This window comes from Lathamus discolor, chromosome 7 (genome assembly GCF_037157495.1).
Source record: "Lathamus discolor isolate bLatDis1 chromosome 7, bLatDis1.hap1, whole genome shotgun sequence".
In the NCBI taxonomy this organism is placed as follows: Eukaryota; Metazoa; Chordata; class Aves; order Psittaciformes; family Psittacidae; genus Lathamus; species Lathamus discolor.
In genome coordinates this window covers 4,001,869-4,024,229 of record NC_088890.1, presented here as the reverse complement: position 1 = coordinate 4,024,229, position 22,361 = coordinate 4,001,869, and the positions used below count along the sequence as shown (strand labels likewise).

Below are 22,361 nucleotides of genomic sequence, written 5' to 3'. Positions count from 1 at the left end.
AGGAGAAATCAGCAATAGTTCTGCTTTAAAAAACAATCCTCCAGCCTTCCGAATAAGACATATACTTGTATTTGTCGTACGTTCCACCAGCCAGTCTGAGATGGTGTGGGAGGTCTTCTCCATGCACTCCCTTTAGATTCTTCCATGCATCAGCTCTTCCAGGATTTGCTGAGCTTTCCCTGCTCTCCTACAGCCATCCCCACCTCCTGCCTTCCCAGCAGTATCCCAGCTCCTGCCACAGCTTGCTGTTCCCTCTGTTCTCTGGCCAAGGGCTGCCTTCTCGCACGGCCTCTTCCCTTGGACCGGGATGTTGCTTTAGTTGCAGGGTACATGGCTGACAGGTTTCAGCCTGATGATATAAAAGGCAAGATGCGCTCCTGGAGAGCTCCCCTGGAGTGGATCCGGGAGTCACGGAGGGGAAGGGACATTTTGCTGACTGGCTGATTTTGGGAGATGACGGTTCTTCATCTCAGGCAGAGCTGATGAATTGGATGCACATCAGGACACCCTTAGGCAGACCACAGGCAGCTTTCGCAGCTCTAGAGAGAGGCCAGGCTGGTGCAGTGTCCCTCCAGGATAAACCAGTAGCACCCATTAATGAAACCCTTCTTCATCCAGTCAGTGGTCTTGGCATTGAGCCTCTCCATTAGCCTGATTGATTAACACAGTACCTTCATTACCAATTCCAGCTTGGGTTATTCTTATACTCTTCTAGGTCTGGCTGTTCTGGTGCCTGTGAAAGGCAGAGGAGGGAGCTGTGACTGTGGCCTCGGGGTGGATCTGCTGGGTTTGGGCTCCATGAGTGGTGGCTCTGGGGTTCTTAGAGTCAAAGAGCTTCTGCCAAAGGCTTGCTGTCTTCCTCTTCCCAAACACGTTGGGGGTTTTTCCAGGTTTTCCAGTTTTATAGGATATTAAATACACATTTAGGGCAACTTTGGGAAATCCCATGCTCCTTTTGTCCTTTGATTTCCCACAAACTTGTCTTCTTGGTTTTCAGCTAGTTGTGTACCCTGTTGCCTCACACCAGAGGAGGAGGAGGACGGGTTGTACCTTCTGCTGAACAAAGCTCCTTTGCTCCATCCTGTTCAAAGTGGCCAACCTTTGGTGGGATTGACCGCACTTGACTCAAGATGACTTGGGAGCTGTTCTTCACAGCCTGAAATAATCATTTATAGCAAGTCAGATGGGCTGTGCTCCTGTAGTGCCCAGTGATACAGGCCTCCTTTGGTAATACAGGATCATATAGCTAGCATGGTCAGATGGCTTTGGCTGCAGTAAGGTGTTGTAAATGGGTAGAGCTGGTGAGAAACCATTCAGTCTCAAGTCCCCAAAGTCTTAAATGTGGCCATCTAATGCTGCTTTTTTTGGTTTTATTATTTTTATGTAGTAGGATTGCACATCCTGGGTGACCTCCAAATGGTCCAAAATAACCAACCCTCAGCAAAGACAGAATTACCCTTCATTATAATCCTAAATTTTGGCTTGAAGAGATCTTGGATGTTTATTTAAGAAGTCTTTCTGCTTACAGCTCATTTTAAAGCTTCCCCTGCCTTCTGCAAAGGCTGAACTTTATACTTGAGGTACTTTTAGAGCTGTATTGTCTTACCTCAGGAGAACAAAACAACCTGTACATCACCAGCATTCCCTTGCATCTCCTGGTAACAAATCCAGGGGATGGGCTGTTTCCATATTGTTTCCTAAAATAGGTGGTGTTGGAATAGCTGTAGAAGCATTATGAACTCATGCTATCTCTCTTGTTTCAGATGGTTTTTAACTGGGTGCTTTTCTTGGGGCTTTTCTAGAGGGATCCTTAAGCTGCAGCACACAGGGATGCTTTTTGGTCCCCCACATGTACCTCTGCAAAACCTTGCTCTCCTCTACTGCATCCCTCTGCAGAGCATCAGGATCTGACCCACCATGCATGTGCCCATCTATAATTCTTATTGGTCTGTAAATCTGCCCCAGGTACAGCCAGCATGTGCTGTGTATGCTCCTGCTACATTTGGCTTTTTAGGGAAATGCTGATTGGAAACATTTTCACTCCTAATGGGATTTGCAAATGGTCCATACTCACAGCTGCAGGATGGCATTGAGAGGGGGAGGCACATCTGGCAGCGGTGACCCTGCAAATGCTGCAGGTTGCAGAACTGCCCATGAGCTGGGGAGTAACAGGATTTGGGAAAGGGTTTAGAGGAGTATTCTGGGATGTTGCAGGGGTCTGTGGTGGGAAGGGTAAGGCTGATGGTCGTGGTTGCACTGGGCTGCGTGCAGGGCTGGGTCAGGTATTGGGTGTCAGTAAAGATGAGATGGTTCAAACTTTCAAAGCTCTTGAGATCAGTGTGGGTATAAAATGCCCTATAGATGAACGGCCTGCAGGCTTCACCTCCCTCAATCTTCTGCTGAGCCCAACAGCATGCGTATAATTTGCTTTAATGGTTAGAAACATCTGCTGTTAAAAGTGATGCTTAATATATTTGGCTTCCATTTCCAGTCATTAGTTCTTTTTATGCCTTTTTCTGCCTAATTAAGAACCTTTTAGTACCTGATATTGTTTCCACTGAATGTGCTGCTGTATCGTAATCAAGTCGCTTCTTAATCTTCTCTTTGATAAACGAAAAAGATCAACCTCTTTAATTCTCTCATTTCAGACATTTTCTGCATCCATGGAATCACTCTTGCAGATCCGGTCTCTATATACCACAGTTTTTTACTAAATCTCCTTAAAATGTCGGTGTGGAAGAGCTGAGGGGTGTGGAAGGAGTCCCTTGGTGCTGGAAGAGGAGGCAGAACCACCTCCTCCCTACTACTCCAGCTCTCGGCCTCCCACACAGAGCAAGTGCAGGTTTACCAGGCAGCAGAGACTTGTCTTCATCGGTATTTGTCATTTTACCAAAAATCTGCTGTGTGAGTGGTGTTAGCCATAGTCAGATGAAGACCTCAGTAGAGAGATACATGAGCAGTGCTGAATCCTTGTTGTCTTGCAGATCAGGCAGCTAACCAGTCTGAAAATCCATTTAACATACTCGCTATTTGTATTTTATAGTGCTTTTTTTTTGGTCAGCATTTCATACATGGTCAAAGCATCTTTGGACACCAAGGATATTGCTTCTGTGCATTACTGATATCAAATGTGCAGAGAATAAATTCAGATTTGCTTGCTGGGACCTATTTTGCCTAAAAACACATTGACCGGCATGTACATGTGCCCTTCAGTTCTCTGCTGCATGAATCCAGCAGTGTCTTTCTGTCTTGGACAGATGTCTGGCTAACTGTCCCCTTCAGGCCATACCTTTGCCTTTTTGGATGTTCAAGCAGACTCTTCCGGTCTTGCAGAATTTCCTCTTAAAAGCAAACATCAGCACGCAGCAGTTTTCTTCACTGTCTTGGATCTCTTGGATGCAAAATTATTCAGATCTGCCAAATTTAAATCTCTTCTGGTGCTGGTAGATGTTGTTGAATGTTCTTCTGGATTGCTAATAAGTTGGAAATGCTTCATCCTTGTAATGAGTGTTATCCTGCTTCTTCCCAAATGCTCAATGACAGTAATTACAGCACATCTGCCAGATCTGTCTCGTTGACAGCTTTGCCACCTCTACCCAGTGATGGGCCCTTGTCCTTTCTAGGATGGCCTTTGTCCCTAATGCCCTTGATCAGTCCTTCCTACTGCTCCCCAAGAGACTTTTTCCTGAAGTTCCTTTATTTTCACGTGGTTTAAGCACTTCACAGCTTCTCATGTGCTGAGCTCTGATATTTGCTGATTTTCTGTTTCTAATGGTGCTCTCTGTTTTGCAGAGCAGACACCTTCACTTTGAGCCCGTCACTGAGGCATCAGCTTGCATTCAGAACTATCATCTGCGTCCCCATTTTCTTTGTGTTTTTCAGTATTTCCCCCAGTCCCATTTCCTGGGGTGGAGGAGGATAGCATGCCAGCTTCAGACTATTCAACAGAGCACAGTTTTACCTCCCTGATTTTAGAGTATAATGGTGTCTTCAGCATTCTCACCAGGTGAGCTGGAACTCTAGTTTTCAGTAATGTTGGGTTTTTCGCTTCTCACCGATAGATGTTTCATTCTGTTGGTTACCCTGACTGTTAGCAGAGATGAAGTAATAGTAGGGTAAATTATTCTTCCCATATTCTTGGCCTCTACTTCTCTACTGTTTTCTGAGCATCTTCCCGCTGCATGATGAGTCTGCAGGGAAGAAGAGGACAACAATGCCAGCCAAATAAATAGTTTAATCTATTTCTTTGTCAAATTTGCTCAGTTCTCCACCAAGTGACAAATTTCAGGGGTTGGATTAGTAAAGTTTTACACCCAGGCTTTTCCATCCTCCTTTCTCTTTCCTAGGGGAAGGATCTTTGGCAAGATGACTTGGCCCTTCCTCTTTGCTATCTTCCTTCCTGGATCCTTTAAGTCCTCTTTGATCTGTGTAATCCACACATTGTGTCATCAGTTGCATCAGCAGAGGCTGGTCAGGCAATTTGTGATAATCCCAACTAAATTTACATCTCAAATGCTTGCTCTGAGAGAGAGCTGCCCCACTGCAGCTTCCTCCTGCTCCTCAGGTCAGGTGCTCTTCAACAGTTGCTCACCAAGTCACCAAGAGAGATTTGATGGTTCCTATCCCATCTGAAAGCCCCCTGGCTTTTTTCTGACTCAATCACGTAAACTGGGTTTATTGTGGTAACGGAGAAAGCTCCAGTGATCATGTTGTTCCCCAGCCCTGAACTCAGGAAGATCCTTGTGGGCTTGTCCATGAGCCGTATTGTAGCTTGTGGACCTGGACATGGTACCTCCTGGTGCCTAAGGAGCAGTCCTTCTGCACTAGCCTTGCCCAGGGGCAAAGCAGGGGCATGGAGAGAGGGTGAACCAGCAGAGCTGGAGCTGTGAGCTGTTTGGTATCCACCAGCAGCACTTGCTCCTTGCTAAAGCTGGCAGACAGTCGAGGGCAATCAGTTGAATTCCCTCTATTTCGTTTGATTGTTTGGAAGTTTATGCAGGAGAGCAGCAAAGTGTTTTTCTCGTTCCAGAAAATAAGTTTAATGTTGTGCCAGTTACAATGAATACAGACAAGACGAACCCAGGAGTGTGGAGCATCTCTTTTTTCACGTACCTTTTTGTCACGGTCCCTTAAAATCTAGATGCAAACAGCCCCGATCGTGGGTTTGGGAAGATCTCCTCTTGCCCCAGTTTCTTCCTCACCGGAGGGTCTTAAAGTGTGAGTAAGGAGATTATGTGGAGAGGGAAGATTTGCGTTTCTCAGATACTGGGAACTTTGTAGGGAAAGAGAACCTCAATAGAAAGGATTGGTTCTCCCTTAATTGGAGCTGATGGGGACGGCAGGCAAAGCTGATGGGATTCTGGGAGGTGTTCTGAAATAGAATAGTGGGAAGAAATTCCAGGGGGTGTGAAAGCAAAAATAACACGAGGCATTCTGTGTGTCAGAAGAGAGACAGCAAGACCAGGAGAAATGATAAAAACTAAAGCGCTATTTTCAGAAACTAAATATAATGTGGTTCGTTTGGAACAACCTGGAGAGCCGGCGATGTAGCGCGGGATTGCTGGGGGAAAACTGAGGCTGCTTTTCACTCAGCTCTGGCTGAAAATACTCGAGCAGAGGCTGGTGGGGATAGCGGCGTGGGAGCTCTGCTAGCACAGTGCAGGCTGCAAAGAGCACAGAGCTGATGTGCAGCCAGGCTTGTAAGGCTTTGCTGGAGCCGAAGAGGCAATGCAGAGCTCTCTGCAGCCCAATGAGCCATCCAGTGCTGGGCAGGGAGTGGGCAGGGGAGCTTTGCTCATGCACTCTTCTTTGATTTTAATCCATCTCTCCTGGTTGTGCTGAATTTCCTCTACTTTAAAAGTTTATTATTTGGAGGCTTGGCTTTTTGAGAGCCCCCTGGGGAGGGTACCTGTAGGGCTGGGTTCGAGGCATATCTGCCTCTAATATTGGGGACTTGCTGTCCTATCCCATCATAGGACCTGCCAAAACACCCAACCACATCTCTGCAGGCAGCTCCTATGAGCAGAAAACAGTTAAAACATGCCTGTGGTTGCAGCATAGGGGAAAAAAAAACCCAGTAGCCAGGTTATGAATCAGTCGTGCAGCACCCAAAAGGCCGTGCAGACCTGGAGAGATGGGGCTGGGTGAGGTGGTTGAGGCAGTTAATGTCTCTGCAGGGGGGATTAAGCCAAGCCTTGGGGGTGATCCATAGCTCTGGGATGAGGAGACGGCTCCTGAATTGAAAGGCAGGAAGATCCACATCTCGTGCAGCTTGTGCTGGGATGTGCAGCCCCAGGAGAGCGCAGAGGCTGGGAGCTGTTGGGTGCCGTGTGTGCAGCTGCCCGTGGCAGACTCTGGGTGCGCTTGTCCTGTGTGCTGCTCTGGTTTGGGGGAACACTCTGGTCATTTTTGCCACCCTAGTTGCTTGCCTCAGAGAAACCTTCTTGCAGGCAGACCTGGTTGTGCTGCTGACTGTGCTATATATTAATATTTGCACAGGCGCTGAGCATCCTGGGGGCTGCTGGTATGGGAAGGCTCACAGCTTTCATATGGCCTCTTTAATTAACTTAATTCAGACATTAGGGTGTGACAGGGAATGTCTCTCGAGGGGGGAAGTCTTTCATTTATCACCACTTAGCCAGGGAGCATTATAGTTTTCATTTGCATCCCAAAGTTCTTTGTGGTGAGAGTGGGAATTAACCGTGTACTGCCCAGCAGCACAGATGCACTGTGTGAGGGGAACCTGCTCTCTGCTGTCCCTTAAGGGCTGCAGCACCAGATTTTTGTGTGGGTTATCACAACCACCAGACCGATTCCAGAAGAGCCATCTCTCCTGGCCTTGGGGAAGCATCAGGCGTCTCTTAGAGGGTTTTCCTCTGGGAAGTACCTGGCAACAGCAGGCAGTGTGCTGGTGCTGGGGAGCATCGCAGTTGTACACATGCGTGATAGCAGCATCTCTCTGTACGCCTGCACTGGACCTCCTGCCAGCCCTCTGCTCCTGTCTGAGGGGCTCTGCCTGTTTTCTGGTCGTTGTTGCCAAGTGACCAGACATTTGCTCTGGTCACCAAGTGGTGCCTGGAGAAGCTGTGGCTGCCCCATCCCTGGCAGTGCTCAAGGCCAGGTTGGACACAGGGGCTTGGAGCAACCTGCTCTAGTGGAAGGGGTCCCTGCCTGTCGCAGGGGGTTGGAGCTGGAGGAGCTTTAAGGTCCCTTCTAACGCAAACCAGTCTGGGATTTGATGAAGTGGGAGGAAAAACAAATGGGCTTTAGGGAGGTGGTGGGGCCAGGAGCAGAGCCCATCGCTAGCAGGAGCTTTACAGCAGAAGCTTTGGAAGCAAACCAATGCTAATTAAAGCTTGCTCTTGCACTGGCATGTTGTGCCATGGGTACCTGCGACAGATGGGGTCTGTTCACCGTGACTGCGAGATACTTTCTGTGGAGAACATAGTACCAAAATGGTTTTCAGGGTTTGCTGCTTGTTCCTGTGTCTACACAGGGCTTGTCTGGGGGAACCTCAGGGTGTGCTGGGCCTGCCCACTGCCCGTGTCTTCTCCTTGTCTCACAGGTGAAGGAATGGTTGTGCTTGAACTGCCAGATGCAGCGTGCGCTGGGGATGGACATGACCACCGCTCCTCGCTCCAAGAGCCAGCAGCAGCTGCACTCTCCTTCGCCATCCCCATCCCACTCCCCAGCCAAGCACCCGCCACCCTCGGCTGCTGATAAGACCCCACCAGCCACCCGCACCCTGCCGTCAGAGCCACCCAAACCTCACCCCACCACACCACAGAGGGACCCGCATGGCCAAGGCCAGCCCAAACCTCAGGAGGCGGCCAGGTCCTCCCCACAGCATCAGCAAGCCAAGCCTTCCCCCTCCGAGCAGAGAAAGGCGACAGGAGATGTGGGGGCAAAGCCTGCAGCCCCGACCCCTGGGGCTGGAGCACAGGAGCAGCCCCAGGAGGGGCTCACAGGGAAGCTCTTTGGCTTCGGGGCGTCCCTCCTGACGCAGGCAAGCACACTAATGTCTGTCCAGCCAGAGGCCCCCCCTCCGAGCCAGCCATCTCCTGGCAAAGTGCCTCCAAAAATTGTCTTCAGTGATGCCAGCAAAGAAGCTGGTCCCAAAGCGCCGGGGGCACAGGGCCGTGCCGGGGCCGCACCAGCCGCGAAGCCGGGCAAGCCGGAGCAGGGTGTCAAGCCAAAGGAAGTGCCGAAAGCGAAGGTCTTGTGCCCCCTGTGCAAGGCAGAGATCAATGTGGGCTCTGGCGAACCCCCCAACTACAACACGTGCACAACCTGTCGGCAGCAGGTCTGCAACATGTGTGGCTTCAACCCCACACCTCACCTGGTGGAGGTAAGGGGGCTGTGAGGGTGGGTGCATGCTGATGGGTGGATGGGGCTTTTTCCTTGCTTAAAATGGAGGAAAGGTGGTGTGCTTTCCTTCAGAGGTTTAAAGCCTTTAAGAAGCTGCTGAAGCCAAGTCCTTCCTGGGGGAAGTCTCATGGGAAAGTGTACTAGGCGGTAAAGGGGCTCAAGATAGTTGGTTAGCATTCAAGGACCGCTTCTTCCAAGCTCAGGATCGGAGCGTCCCAATGAGTAGGAAGTCAAGTAAGGGATCTAGGAGACCGGCGTGGTTAAACAAGGAGCTGCTGGGCAAACTCAAGTGGAAAAGGAGAATCTATGGATTATGGAAGGAGGGGCTGGCCACTTGGGAGGAATATAGGACAGTTGTTAGAGGATGTAGGGAGGCAATTAGGACAGCTAAGGCCTCCTTGGAACTCAATCTTGCTAGTCGGGTTAAAGACAATAGAAAGGGCTTCTTCAAATACATAGCAAATAAAACTAAAACAAGAGGCAATATAGGCCCACTGCTGAACGAAGTGGGTACCCTGGAGACAGAGGATATAAAGAAGGCAGAGGTGCTGAATGCCTTCTTTGCCTCTGTCTTTACTCCTGCAGACTCTCCCCGAGGGCCCCGGATTTCTATAGCCCCAGAAGGAGTCAGGACAAAGGAGGAGTTTGCTTTGGTAGATGAGGATTGGGTTAGGGATCAGCTATGCAAACTGGACATCTGTAAATCGATGGGTCCGGATGGAATGCACCCACGGGTGCTGAGGGAGCTGGCGGAGGTCATTGCTAGGCCACTTTCCATCATCTTTGGTAAGTCGTGGGAAATGGGCGAGGTGCCTGAGGATTGGCGGATGGCAAAGGTCACACCAATCTATAAGAAGGGCAAGAAGGAGGACCCGGGTAATTATAGACCGGTCAGCCTTACCTCCATCCCTGGAAAGGTGATGGAACAACTTATTCTTGACTCCATCACTAGGCATATCAAGGATGAGGGGGTCATTAAGAACAGCCAACATGGTTTTATGAGGGGGAAGTCATGTATGACCAACCTTATAGCCTTCTATGAGGAAGTGACTAGGTGGAGGGATGATGGTAGAGCGGTAGATGTGGTTTTTCTTGATTTCAGTAAGGCATTTGATACTGTCTCCCACAGCATCCTCATAGATAAGCTGAGGAAGTGTGGGCTTGACGATCAAGTAGTGAGGTGGATCGAGAACTGGTTGAAAGGAAGAAGGCAGAGAGTTGTGGTCAATGGCGCAGAATCTAGCTGGAGGTCTGTGACTAGTGGAGTTCCTCAGGGGTCGGTGCTGGGACCGGTGCTGTTTAATATTTTCATCAATGACCTGGATGAGGGAACTGAGTGCACCCTCAGCAAGTTTGCTGATGACACAAAACTGGGAGGAGTGGCTGACACACCAGAGGACTGTGCTGCCATTCAGCGAGACCTGGACAGGCTGGAGAGTTGGGCGGGGAGAAACTTGATGAAATTTAACAAGGGCAAGTGTAGAGTCTTGCATCTGGGGAAGAACAACCCCATGTACCAGTACAGGTTGGGGGTTGACCTGCTGGAAAGTAGCGAAGGGGAAAGGGACCTGGGGGTCCTGGTGGATAGGAGGATGACCATGAGCCAGCAATGTGCTCTTGTGGCCAAGAAGGCAAATGGCATCTTAGGGTGCATTAGAAAGGGAGTGGTTAGTAGGTCAAGAGAGGTTCTCCTCCCCCTCTACTCAGCCTTGGTGAGGCCGCATCTGGAATATTGTGTCCAGTTCTGGGCCCCTCTGTTCAAGAAGGACAGGGAATTGCTTGAAGGAGTCCAGCGCAGAGCCACAAAGATGATTAAGGGAGTGGAACATCTCCCTTATGAGGAGAGGCTGAGGGAGCTGGGTCTCTTTAGCTTGCAAAAGAGGAGACTGAGGGGTGACCTCATCAATGTTTACAAATATGTGAAGGGTAGGTGTCAGGATGATGGAGCTAGGCTTTTTTCAGTGATATCCAGTGATAGGACAAGGGGCAATGGGTGTAAACTGGAACATAGGAAGTTCCACGTTAACATCAGGAAGAACTTCTTTACTGTAAGAGTGACAGAGCACTGGAACAGGCTGCCCAGGGGGGTTGTGGAGTCTCCTACACTGGAGATATTCAAGGCCCGCCTGGACAAGTTCCTGTGTGATGTACTGTAGGTTACCCTGCTCTTGCAGGGGGGTTGGACTAGATGATCTTTTTAGGTCCCTTCCAACCCTTGGGATTCTGTGATTCTGTGATTCTGTGATTCTGTGAAGCCCTAAGGCTGGAGGCAATGGTCCTCCACCTCTTGACAAAGACATGGATTTCATATGTGTATGCTGGTTTCATGCAAGTAGAGCAAGGGGTGGTTGTTGCTCGGGGCACCCCAAGCAGTGTCCACTGCTCCCCAAAAGTGTCCAAGGGTGAGGAAACAGAAACAGGTCATATAGGGGGCAAAGTCACCAACAAACGTCCTCCTCCTGGTGCTGTGGTTGGGACAAGGCTAGTGAAGGATGTTTTGCAGCTCCTGCATCCTCAGATGATGAGGGTGCAAGGAAAATGGGGGGGAAGGAAGTGGTAGGACCTCAGCAAGAGGGTTTTGAATCAGCTGCAGGCACACAATAGCCCACTGGAGTTTGTTGCCCTGCTCCATTGTGCAGGGATGCAAAGGAATGGGTTGAGCAGAGGATGCCTGTGGAGATGTCCATAATGCTGTTTGGATGTGAAATGGCTGGGGGTCTTGCAGTCTGCTGTGATGGAGTGCAAGGAGAGGAGATGGGAGGTTGAGGTGATCCAGGGTCCACCCGGTCTCACCAACCACAGTCAGCAAGGTCTCTGAATTGTTGTGATGCCCACCCAGATGATCTTCCCAAGCACCAAAAAGGCACCATAGCCAACTTGGCCACCAGTGCTTGGGGAGTAGTGCAGCTGGGGCTCAGCTGGAGCATCCTCCCACCCCTTCCACCTTGGTACTTAGGGAGGAAGATCTTCCAGACCCTTGGAGAAGGTTTGTGTTAAAGTCTAGACCCTCACCCCCTCCTCTACAGGTGGTTCAAGACGCTTATGAGAGGAGGCCTGAGGCTTTCTTCTGGAAGTGCTGCATCTCACAGCCAGTAAGACACAAACTGTTATCATCAGCACATGGAAAAGTTAATGGGAACTTTAAATGACCAGAAGTAGTATTGCAAAATCTTGGCTCCAGTCCATGGTGGATAATTACATTTTCTGTCCTTAGCTCCTCCCTGCAGTTTCAATTACACCTGGTAATTTTCTCCTCTTCCTGAAGCTGCTGCTCTTCATGGTCACGTCCATGGCAGAGGAGAGCTGCTCTGTGTGTGGAGATGCAAACCCATCAGATGGCCACCCCTTGTACCTAATGCTGTTTTCATCAGAAGCACTCTGCTTGCTGCTCCTGCCATTGCTTCCTTCCTACCCTGAGGGCTTGGGTGAGAAAAGAGGGTGCCCAGGTGTTTAGTCCCTTGGGTAGGGCTGAAGCCCATGTCGATGTGCCCCTGGGCAATGATGTGCTTCCAGGCTTCAGAAAGCTCATGAGTTGGTGAAACAGCTTTAATGTGCTCCCCTTGGAACCTGCGTGTTTAATTAATTAGAGAATTAATTTGGGGTTGGGTTGTACCCAGTACCATGGTGCTCTCTGCAGGTCCCACCGGAAGGTGACCTCTCCCCAGGGTCACTAGCTAACAATGGGGATTAGATTTCAGACTTGGAAGGCTGGGCTCTGTCTTGGCCCCCTCAGCTCTTGAACAAATGCCTTCAGGCACCCGTGGCAAACTTACCCTTGCGTGGATGTCCATGTTAGGGTTCCTTGCTGCTGCTCCTCACTGTGATGTCCACGTGCCTTCACACAGAGTGAAGAGCCACAGCAAGGTCCCACCTGGGCTTTGCAGTGCCTTGGGTTTTGTTTCCCTTTGCACAGCATCACTGTCTGGCTCGGAATGGATGTGTTGGTTTAGGGGGTTTATTTTCTTAAGAGCTGAGGAAGAAAAGCAGCACTTGAGCTGTGAGTATTCCTCAGAACTGTCTGAGGAAAGGCAGACATTGTGAGATCTGTTAACACAGTTGGGCTTTAGGTTTGCTTGATCTTCCAAGAAAATTGCTCTGTGTTCTGATCCTCTTTTTGCCTGCAGCTCACATGAGCTTGTCCCAAGCCCCAAGATTCATACAAATACCAGAACTCGCTCTTTGAAGTAGTGAGGCTTGATCCATTAATTGCTTTGTGAATTAGGACCTTGACTGTCATCTGCCCTTGCAAGTTGTGTGGAAACTAATGAAGAGATTTGGGCCTGGGTCTGTTAGGTGCAGGAGGAGCGCGAGCTGCGGGTGAGACAAGCAGCGCCCTTGGCATGTGCCACTGGAGCCTGGGCAAAGTCTTCACCTCTGGTTCAAATGGTGGGAGTCCCAGGAAGGGAGAGGGCATTGGGCCATGGTGGCCTGGTTTTTGGAGGAAGGATGGAGTCTTGCAGTAAAACAGGGCTAAAAGGGTGTGCGTTCTGCAAATAGAGTTGCATCGTCAGTGCAAGCAGTTGAGGCTTTGTCACGGCGTCATCAGTGAGCTGCATATGTGAACTTCATAGCAAAATCATGCAACCACCTTGAGAGGGGGAAAAAGCCTTTTGGCTTTTAAGTAATTATTTAGATAATTATTAAAGGTAATAAATTATCTTTAGGTAATGTTTGCATCCGTGTACGGGACAAGTATTTTTGCTGACTAGTGCCAGGGAGGCACTAATGAACTGGTGCTGAGGGAGACCGCTCTCCCTGTATTAGTGCAGGTTGTCACAGCTCGGTGGGAGGCATCACTCAAACTGGTACTTACTGGGGGGCTGAATGACCCCAGTAGTATGATGGGAGCCAGAGGGCACACCGGCAGCTCTGCTTCTCTAGTGACGCCATCTCCCTGGTGGCATCAGGCATAGTGCTGAAGGTGAAGAGCATCCTGACACCCACTAATCCTAGTTAGCATGTGCTGCGTTCCAAATTCATTGTGGCTGTTGAGGAGTAGTCCCCACGAGTGGCTGAGGTGAATCTTGGAGGGAGCATGTGGCCAAAGCAGATCTTTGGGAAGGGGATAGGGAGGTATGGAGGAGCTGCCTGCTTAAAGAGACCCCATGAGATGTATGAGCCTGCTGGTGCAGGTGAGGCTGGGTTAGGATGTTGCACGCTGCTGGAAGCAGACCTCCTGCTGCATGCCCGTGTGTGTTTCTGCCTTGCTGATGGGTGACCACTGGGATGTGACAGGTCCCAACTAGCTGGACACATGGTCAACATCAGGAGGGGCAACCAGTCAGACCCCATGAGCACTCTCAGCAGCAGGGGGGGTGGGAAGTATTGCTGTCTGGCAATCATGGTTATAAAATGGGGGAGAAGGAAATGGAGAATGAAATGCAGAAAGCGGGGAAAGCTTTTGCTCCCATCTGCAGCCCCCTAAAACTCCTGATTTCCCTGGAAGGATGTAGTATTTTTAGCCCATGGTATTTTCATCCCCATCCCACTCCTGATCTAAAGATGGAGTCAGAGGCTCTAGGTCCTTGTTGTCCCCTCCCACCCTCTGCAGCCGTGTGGGGAAATATCCAAAGAGCTGCCTCCTCCCGAGCCCTTCATTCAGCCAAGCACACTCAAACCTAGCAAAAGAGAAGAAATAATTCAAAATGCTGATTTTCTGTGGAGTCACTGGCTGCATTGCATAGGTGCTGAGCCACCAAAAGAAAAGGGTGACTTATACTTTCCTCGTTGTCTTTGCACTGCCACAGGCTGAGTGCTCATGTAGTCCAGTCTAGGGGAAGGTTGCTCCAAGAGCATCCCCCCTGGGAGCAGCTGGGGAGTGCCTCCAAGTCAAGAGCTCTCACGAGATGCACCAGCAAGGCTGGCTTTCCTTTGGCTCTGGGTCTTGGTGGCCATGGTCAGAAGATGCTGGTGAGGACTGGGAGCCTGGAGCACTTGAAGAGCTCAGGTACAAGTGTGGCATTTTGGCAGAAGTGCGTGGGCTACCCATGGCTCTGGAAGCTGTGGATGACTGGCAGAGAGCGGAAGCCAAACGTGTGCCTGACTTCCACTTCTTTTGCTTGTTCGCCATGGTACACGTTACCCAGCTTTAAATAAGTTGTTTATGTGAATTACCAGGAGTACAGGTGCCCGGAGCTTCCTCCCACCTCATCACACCTCCTCCAGGAGCTGGCTCCTGGAAACGGCACCATGAGCTGTTCCCAAGTCAGAGCTGGCGCTTTGGGGCTCTCCCAAATTCCCTACAGCCTTAGCCTGGTGACATTCAGGCAGGAAAGAGGTTTCTGCTGCAGGAAGACTGAGCACTGGGCTGTTTTGGTGGGGATGTAAGAAATCAGCCTGTTTATGGCAGAGCCTGCTGCAAGAGCAAGTGACCTGGCAGGAGCTGGCTTGCAGTGTGATTGCCATACGCTTGCACGATGCTCTCCTGGTAACCCTGATTGACCCCAATTGACTCCAGGGGTTTTGTGTTAAGGAACGAATGCACTATGCATGTTGTGTTACTAAATAAGCATGGCAGGATGCCCCTTTGCCTAATTAACAAGCCTGAAACAGGAGTGGTGACAAGCTTCGCTGAAGAATGCTGCTGATCCCTGGCTGCCAAGCCATGACCTCCAACAGTAGCCTTTCCCCTTAGAAGGGTCCTCTTACTGATTTGTGGTACTCTCCACACCACATCCACATCCTAAAACTGCATTTCTTTCCTTGCTCTCCCTGTGCATTACAAAATCATCCTTTAATAACAGTTGTGCTGTCTTAGGCCTGCTGCTCCATCTCCCTATCTGCTCTCATCAGTCAATGCTGTTAGGTTCCTTATTACATGCATATATATTATATGCATATGATATTCTGGATTGTGATATCACAAGTCAACCAGATGCAGGAGCAGCATTGGTTTGAGTCCTCTGAGACATATTCCCCTTCTGCTGGTCCCCTCGTACATGCAGCTAGGTACAAACCAGCCCATTCAGGTGGATTTGTTGTGAATCACCGTATCAAATACATTCTGGAAAGCTCTGGGCTTCTCTTTCCATCACGCTTCAAGTCCTCTTGCTGGGCAAAATTGGGCCCTGAGCAGAACAGCTCCTCAGGGTATGATGCTGCACTGCTCAGGTTTGAGATGCTGACGCTGAGGACGGGGCTGAGCCTGCCCTACTTGCAGAAGCAACCGTGGCAGCTCCTGCGCTCGGCAGTGAAAAAGGAGCTCATCTGTAAGAAAGGGAGTTCAATTAGATGGAAAAATCCTCCATGAGATGAGCCTTTGTGCAGAGGAGGGTGTCGCTGCCAGAGGATGGGGTAGAGCAGGGAGGCTGAGGAAAGGTTTTGTGCCAAAATTATTTTGGTGTCAGCACACAGAAGAGGAAAAAAGCAAGCAGAGAGGAGCACTGGGCTCCTGCCTTGCTGCAGGGGGGAATGGCAGCCACACGTCTGTGTTGGAGCCTGGTGTGCTGTGCCTCCCTGCCCCCTTCCAGAGGGTCCCTGCTCTCAATGGGAGTGTAATTAGCGGGTAGCTGCCAGCCAAAGAGGATTAGCCAGGTTAAGAGAGTGTCTGCAGCTCAGCGCTGTCCCGCAGTCGAAATCCCAGCCCTGGTCCTGGCGTCTGGGGCCACGCACGGCTCCTAGGTAGCCCCGTTACCTTCTTCCAGGGGGAGAAGCAGGATATAGGTGCCTCAAGAGCAACCTGCCTCCTGCCCTCTGGAGCCGTGCCCGTGTTGGGGATCCTGCAGCTCACCACCCCAAAGAGCCCCGTGTTCTTCCTCTGTGTGATGCTCCACATGTGAAACCGTTTCCAAAGAGCCACCTTCCTGCATGTGGTGATGGGGCAGGTGGGTGACAAGCAGGGACAGGCACTTAAAGTTTGCAGACATCATTCTTCCTTAAGAATCCAGGTCCTGTTATTCTTACTGGGCCCAGAGGGCCGAATGGTGTTGATGGACATGCTCTGCAGCCCATGGTGTAGCAGGGAGCAGCTGTTGTCTATCACCCTTTCGAGGCTGTTGTCCCTGAAATTGGGTGTCTTGTGATGACAGCTTGGCAGTGTCCCCAGGGCTCTGCTGGACGCTGTGGTGGCTGGGACCCCTTTGGGAGCAGGAGGAGAAGTGAGGTGCCACACTGAAGGCTCGGCAGAGTGTTAGACTCCAGAGTCTCCTGCAGAAGGAAGAGGTAGGCAGAGGTGTGGGCACAGAATGCAGGAGTTCCTGGGTTTCTCCTCATCTTTTGTGTAGAAATGATTTTTAAACCCCCCCTGGCCTCAGGGGTATGAATATTCAGGTCAGTCACATGAACTCAAGTCAAACCGAGAGTGCTGTGGATGACAGCGCGAGATGAAGCTGACTCGCTGGCGTGAGCCCTCGGATCTCATTACAGGTTGGTAATTAACAGCTCACTGGGACTCAGGGGTTTGCTCTGCTGCTGTAATTAAGCCAGCTCCTGCTGCTGGGCTGGGCAATGCCAAACTCCCACCAGCTCCTCCTTGTCACCACAGGGGCTGTGGTGGGGCTGGGGGTCAGTGGTGATGTGGAACCCGGCACACTGGTCTGAGTTAAGGGTGAAGTCCCATCACGTGGGCTATGCACAGCATCCATGGGTATCCCATCCACGCTTCTGCAGTTGTCGCAGCCCCTCAGAACCCCACTGCTGGTTTTGCTGCAAGCCTCTTTAGATGCTGCCCCTGTGCCTGCTGCAGACTCTTTTCTGCTGGTTGTGCTTTGGAGGTTCTAGGACTACTCCAGATGCTGGGCTTCGCCTTGCTGAGCCTGCTCTCAGCTTCTGGCCACTTAGACAATTATCTGAAGAACCACTGTTCCTTTCTTTAATCAGAAGAAAACCCCAGAGCTCCAGATTCTTTTCCTCCCTTAGATGCAATTGCATTAACAGAGAAACGTCAGCCGTACGTGAACCCTGCTGATTAATGCTTTGGAGGAGCCGCTGCCTGCACCGGCAGATTGTTTTCAATGGTTCATAAAACTAAGTTATATATTCAGAGGGATGACAGTGGCCGCACGAGGTGAGGGATTTCTGCCTTTGTTGCTTCTAAATGAAGATATATTTGAAGTGAATGATGCTTCCCTCATGCCAGGCTGGTTTTCTGTGCTGTAGGACTTGGAGCCACTGCCTGTTGTATTGCTGTGCTCCTGGGCTAGCAGTGCCAAGGTGTTCTTCTGAAGTGTCTTGCTAGGAAGGCCAGTGGGTATGTCAAGAGCAAAGCCAGAGTGCTGACTATGGAGCAGTCAGTGCAAAGGTTTGGGCTTAGAACAGGAAGCTCTTTGGGTCTTGGGGTGTCGGTGTTGCTGCTGTGGACCAGCCCATGGTTCTGGAGGTCAGCTGAGTACCAGGGCAGATGTGATACCTGGATCTCCATCATAGGTGTCCTTCTTGACAGCCCCTAGGCATGCAGGCAGCTGCCGTGCTAACTCTTGGGGCCACCACCTTGCTGCTCACAGGCCAGCGTTCTCCAAGAGGGTGCTGTGGGCAACCCTGCAAGACCCAACATCTCGCCATGAATTGTAGCAGCATCACTCACTGCCATTAGGGGCAAGCCACCCTCCGTTGCTCCTGCAGAAGGTAGTGATGGAGAAGATGGGCATAAGGAGGAGCCTGCAAGCCCTGGGAGAGCAAGGGCTGCTCTGACCCTGCCGAGCAGGGGAGGGAGGCTCTGCCAGCCTGCCACAGTTTCAGGCTGGGAACTCAAAGGGTGACTGGTATTACCCTGTTAGGCAACAGCATGGATTTAGTTCTGCTTTAATCGATGGTGAAACTTCACCTGTACAGTATTGACTGTGGTGTTTCCTAGAAAGTGCGAGGAATAGTTTAGGGGAATTCTTTTTGCCCATATAACATGGATAGGTCTTCATGCCAGCTTCTGTCCTCTGCTAAGCTTTGATTGCTTTTCCCAACAGACACTTACTCTGGTGGGTGTTGCAGATCTTCTTCTAAGGGGTGATGGTACTCTGTCCATGAACTTCAGTGGCACAGACTTATCCTTCCGAAACTCGCTCGAGCCATCCTCGAGTGGATGGAGGGGACTGTGACCTTGCAGCAGGGACGTGGAGACAGACACACAGGACTATCACTGCGAGAGGATTTGATACTCTCACTGGTCGAGTGCTGTGAATACTGAAATCCATCAAGGGAAGGAATGGCTTGAGTAACTTCCCATTTCCTGACCGAGGTTTCACAGCTTGGAGCTGCTCTGGGAAATACTTGAGAGAAGATCAATAACTTCCCTAACACTCCTTGTTGGGGACTTTCGTGACCTTGAGAAGCTTTGAAAAGAGTTACTATTGTGCACATGAAAGGTTGAAGGCAACAAAAATAGGCAAAGTAGAAGTACAGGGAGGAAGCAGGATGAGCTAAAGCTGCCAGAGTGTTTCACAGATCTCAGAAGGGTTTCTATATATAAGTGCTGGAGAGCAAAAAAAAAAACCCAACCCAATTCATTCACAAAATTCAGGTGTACCTGGTTCTAGCACAGAATCTTCTGCCTCTGCTCTTCAAGTCAGACCTGGCAGAGCCTCCCGTGCCTTGAGGAGCCCCTATGCCTCACTGCTGATTTGGGCAGTGTCACCAATCCACTGCAGGACCAACCCCAGCGATGTCTTTGTTGTAGCTCGTCAGATGAGTCCCACTTGCGTGAAGATGATGCACATCTCAGTGGACACCTTGTTCAGGCACACAGCTGGCATGGCAGCAAAGTGAGAGGTTCCCGTGGCCTCCTCCTAAATGTGTGCAACTGCAGTAAGAGCAGGAGATGCTGGAGGAAAGAAGGGAAGGGGGAGTGTGATGTTAGAGGGTAGCGTGGGGGCTCTCAGCAGAATGGGGACTGCCTGGACCCTCATTCTTGCTCATGCTGCATATTGTATTGAACAATTAGTGGGTAAAGAAGCTCAGGAGTAGTCCCCAGCACAGGGACTGGTACCCAGCATGAGCAGGTTATTGCCATCTCTGCCTTGGGAGAGGTGGTGGTGGTATCAGAGTGGCCTGGGGCTGCTCAGAGGCCTCCAAGTATACTGTATAGAATTGCAGACTGTTTCTGCTTTAAGGGGTAGTGTTGCTTGGGTCCTGTCTGTGACACTCAGCTTGGTGGGATGGCTTGTTGGGGACTGGTAGGACACACTAGCACTGACCCTTGAATGGAGGCTGTGCTCCTGTGTCACGAGCAGGGGCTGGAGGAGATGGAGACCATCTGTGCATGGCACACACTGCTCTTACAAAGACAAGAAGTCTGTGAAGGGGGTCATGTTGGAAGGGGTCTTGGAGCAGCATGTTGTGAGCAGCACCATGGGGACTGGTGGTGGAGGTGCGTGGTCACCAGGCAGGTACCTGCAGCAGACAGCAAGGCTGGTGGGACCATGTACATCAGTGTCTTGCTCTGAAGATGTGGGCAGAGAGAAACAGCTCTTTTTGTTGGAGGTGGTGAGGGGGTTTGGCTGTTCAGCTCCCGTTTCCACCCCTTGGGAGCAGGCACAGATTATCCTGGTGTGCTCCTCGCAGGCCATTACACAACCTGGATCTTTCTTCTTTCCTTTTATTTTTTTATGCTGTGCCATGTTAGTACTTTATTTGGGAACATGTTGGAACACTTAATCGAGCGTTTAATTGGCTTTGTAACAGTGGATTTCTGAGTGGGTTGAGGAGGAGGCTGCAGTGGAGATGCTCGGTTTTCCAGCTGTGATGGGAGCATCTCAGACTGATTTTGTTGGTGTTGATCCGCCTCCTAAAGCTCCGTTGTTTCTCCTGGTGGACACACTGGCATTTTCCAGTTGTTCCTTCCTGCCCTCCCCAGCCCCCTCTCTCTCTTTAGCATCTGGAAAGGTCCATGGAACAAAATTAGAGTGAGGAGAGGGGCTGCCAGTAGTGAAGTGTGTGGCCATGCTGGAGAGGAAGCCCACGGTGATGCTGATGATGGGATTCCCAGCTGGATGAGCATCGATAGCTCAGGCCAGGCTTTTGTGTCAATTCACTCCTTCCCACATAGACCCCATTGTTGTTAAAGTCCATGGGCAGCACAAACCCCTCTTTGCAGCACAGCCTCCTGATGCTGGAGGCACATTGATGCTGTGCTGCTGACACAAGCCCAAGCATTCACCAGCCCCATGCGTGTTAGTGAAGACCGCGTCCTTCTCCAAGTGCCAGCAGGACCCAAAAGACAGTTTTATTGTATCTACTACTCAACCACTGCAGGGGTTCACCCTGGTTTGGTAATGTTTCACATACCATGAGTTCAGCATCCAGTCCTTGCTGTGTGCGGGGGTGCCCTATTTTCCTGATGATGTGTGTGTCAGGACAAGCCATGTGAGGTGAGCACTAGAAGATCCCATCTCCTGAGTACATTGAGTGTTGGAGAAAGCGCCGCTGGGCAAAGGAAGATAATCTATGCAGAGAGATGGCTTTATGAGTGTAGTGATATGTGAAAGCTCAGGAGTCAGCAGCAGTGTTCATTTCTTTCCGTGTTAAATGGCCTTGGGGCTTTGCTGAAGGGACACAGCTCTGTCCCACCAGGGTGGTGGTACTGCCAGGAGGTGCAGGATGGAGAGCTTGAGCCCTCACCGTCATCCCTCTCTTTGAGTCTCCCTACATCTCAGTGTGAACTCTGGTCTCCCTTTCTCCCCAGTCGGAGGGGAAGCCTTGTGTAATTAACGTTGTTGGGGGAATTGGGGTTCTGCTCTGCCATCATGCCTGGGCCTCAGCAGAGCCCTGGTGCAGTGTGCTCTGCGAACAGCAGTCCTCTTGCTGGGTGATGCAGGCAGCAGCGAGCAGTGTGAGCCAGGGCACTTCAGCCTCTCATTTATAAAAATGCAACCTCACAGCACGCTTAAAGGCAAAAAGCTGACGGGAGGTGGCTGGCTGCCTCCTCCTCTGGCCTGGCTGCTGGGCTGGGGCTGGTGGATGGTACCAGCCTGCAGCAAAAATAAATGCCAACATGAAATAGAAAATGAAAGCAAGCTCTTTCTTTGAAGTGCGCCAAGGCTCAGAACCTGTGCAGGTCCCTGGATGGAGGTTTTGAGTGACATTTCATTCCTGTAACATCCAGGCTGATTTTCATTCGCGGTGGTGGACCTATTAGCATGGCCACCTCACAGCTTCCTTTGAATGGTTTTTCAGACGCGGGTCAGGAACTGACTGGAAACACATGATTAAACACTGTTTCGGTTATATTTGACACTTCGCTCAAGGGTGAAATGTTTCACAGGGGCAGTTTGATTTCTCGAGGTGCCCATGCGGTAAACACCTGGATGCTAGAAATGGGGTTATTTGATTGTTCATTTACACTTATTTTCTTCTTTTCCAATGGAAATCCTTGGGATGGCTCCTGGGGACCTGCATCCTGGTGTGCAGGGGAATTGGGTACCAAGTCATTGACACAGACCCCCCCGAGGTGCACCTACCTCAAAGCCTTTGTATGTCTGCTGTCTTGGCATCCAGGTCCCTCGGTCTTATGGACCCTGCCCTCTTCTGTCTGTGTTTTATTCACACAGGAAGAGAGGGGAAGACACGTCCCTGCATTTTCCACTCCCCGTTCATTTCGCAGCTTTCAGCGAGCCTGTTCAGTGCAGAACATCATCTCTGTCCCTACCATTTAAACTGATACAGCTTCGTTTTCCTACGCATCTCTCTTTTTTTGGCTATGAGCTGCTCGGCTGGCCAGACCTAAAGCCGTGCTGCAGCTTCCCTGATGCTGATACAGGATTTCGTATGAAGCCCAATGCTCCCATAGTCTCATTTTTCACCTAAGGCTGTAAAGCAGCTCCTTTCCAATAACTGGAAGTGTAGGAGGGATTAGCTAGGAGGTGCAGTTATTAATGTAAGTGATTGTAATTATAAGCCAAGGCATTCACGTAGATGCTCATGCTTGATCCTACAATGATTGCACTCTTTCCCATCTTTGATTTTTATCCCATTTCCTCTCCTGTGAGCAGGTGGAAAGGCTTGGCCAGCACTTGGGCTGCTGCAGCTTGAAGCGCTTGGTGACTTGCAAGCCAGTGTCCGTTTTTGGT

General features: G+C 50.5%; 1 protein-coding gene across 3 annotated transcripts in view; it reads left to right on the top strand.

The window, feature by feature from the left end:
• BSN (bassoon presynaptic cytomatrix protein) overlaps window positions 1-22,361 on the top strand; it is a 96,783-nt gene that overhangs the window by 41,430 nt on the left and 32,992 nt on the right. For 2 of the 3 annotated variants that reach the window (XM_065687749.1, XM_065687750.1), the window contains one exon: window positions 7,565-8,347. In XM_065687749.1, coding sequence (XP_065543821.1) covers window positions 7,565-8,347 — 783 coding nt within the window. Of the gene's footprint in view, window positions 1-3,942; window positions 4,007-7,564; window positions 8,348-22,361 lie in introns of those variants that run through there. The other variant, XM_065687751.1, reaches the window with a different exon arrangement.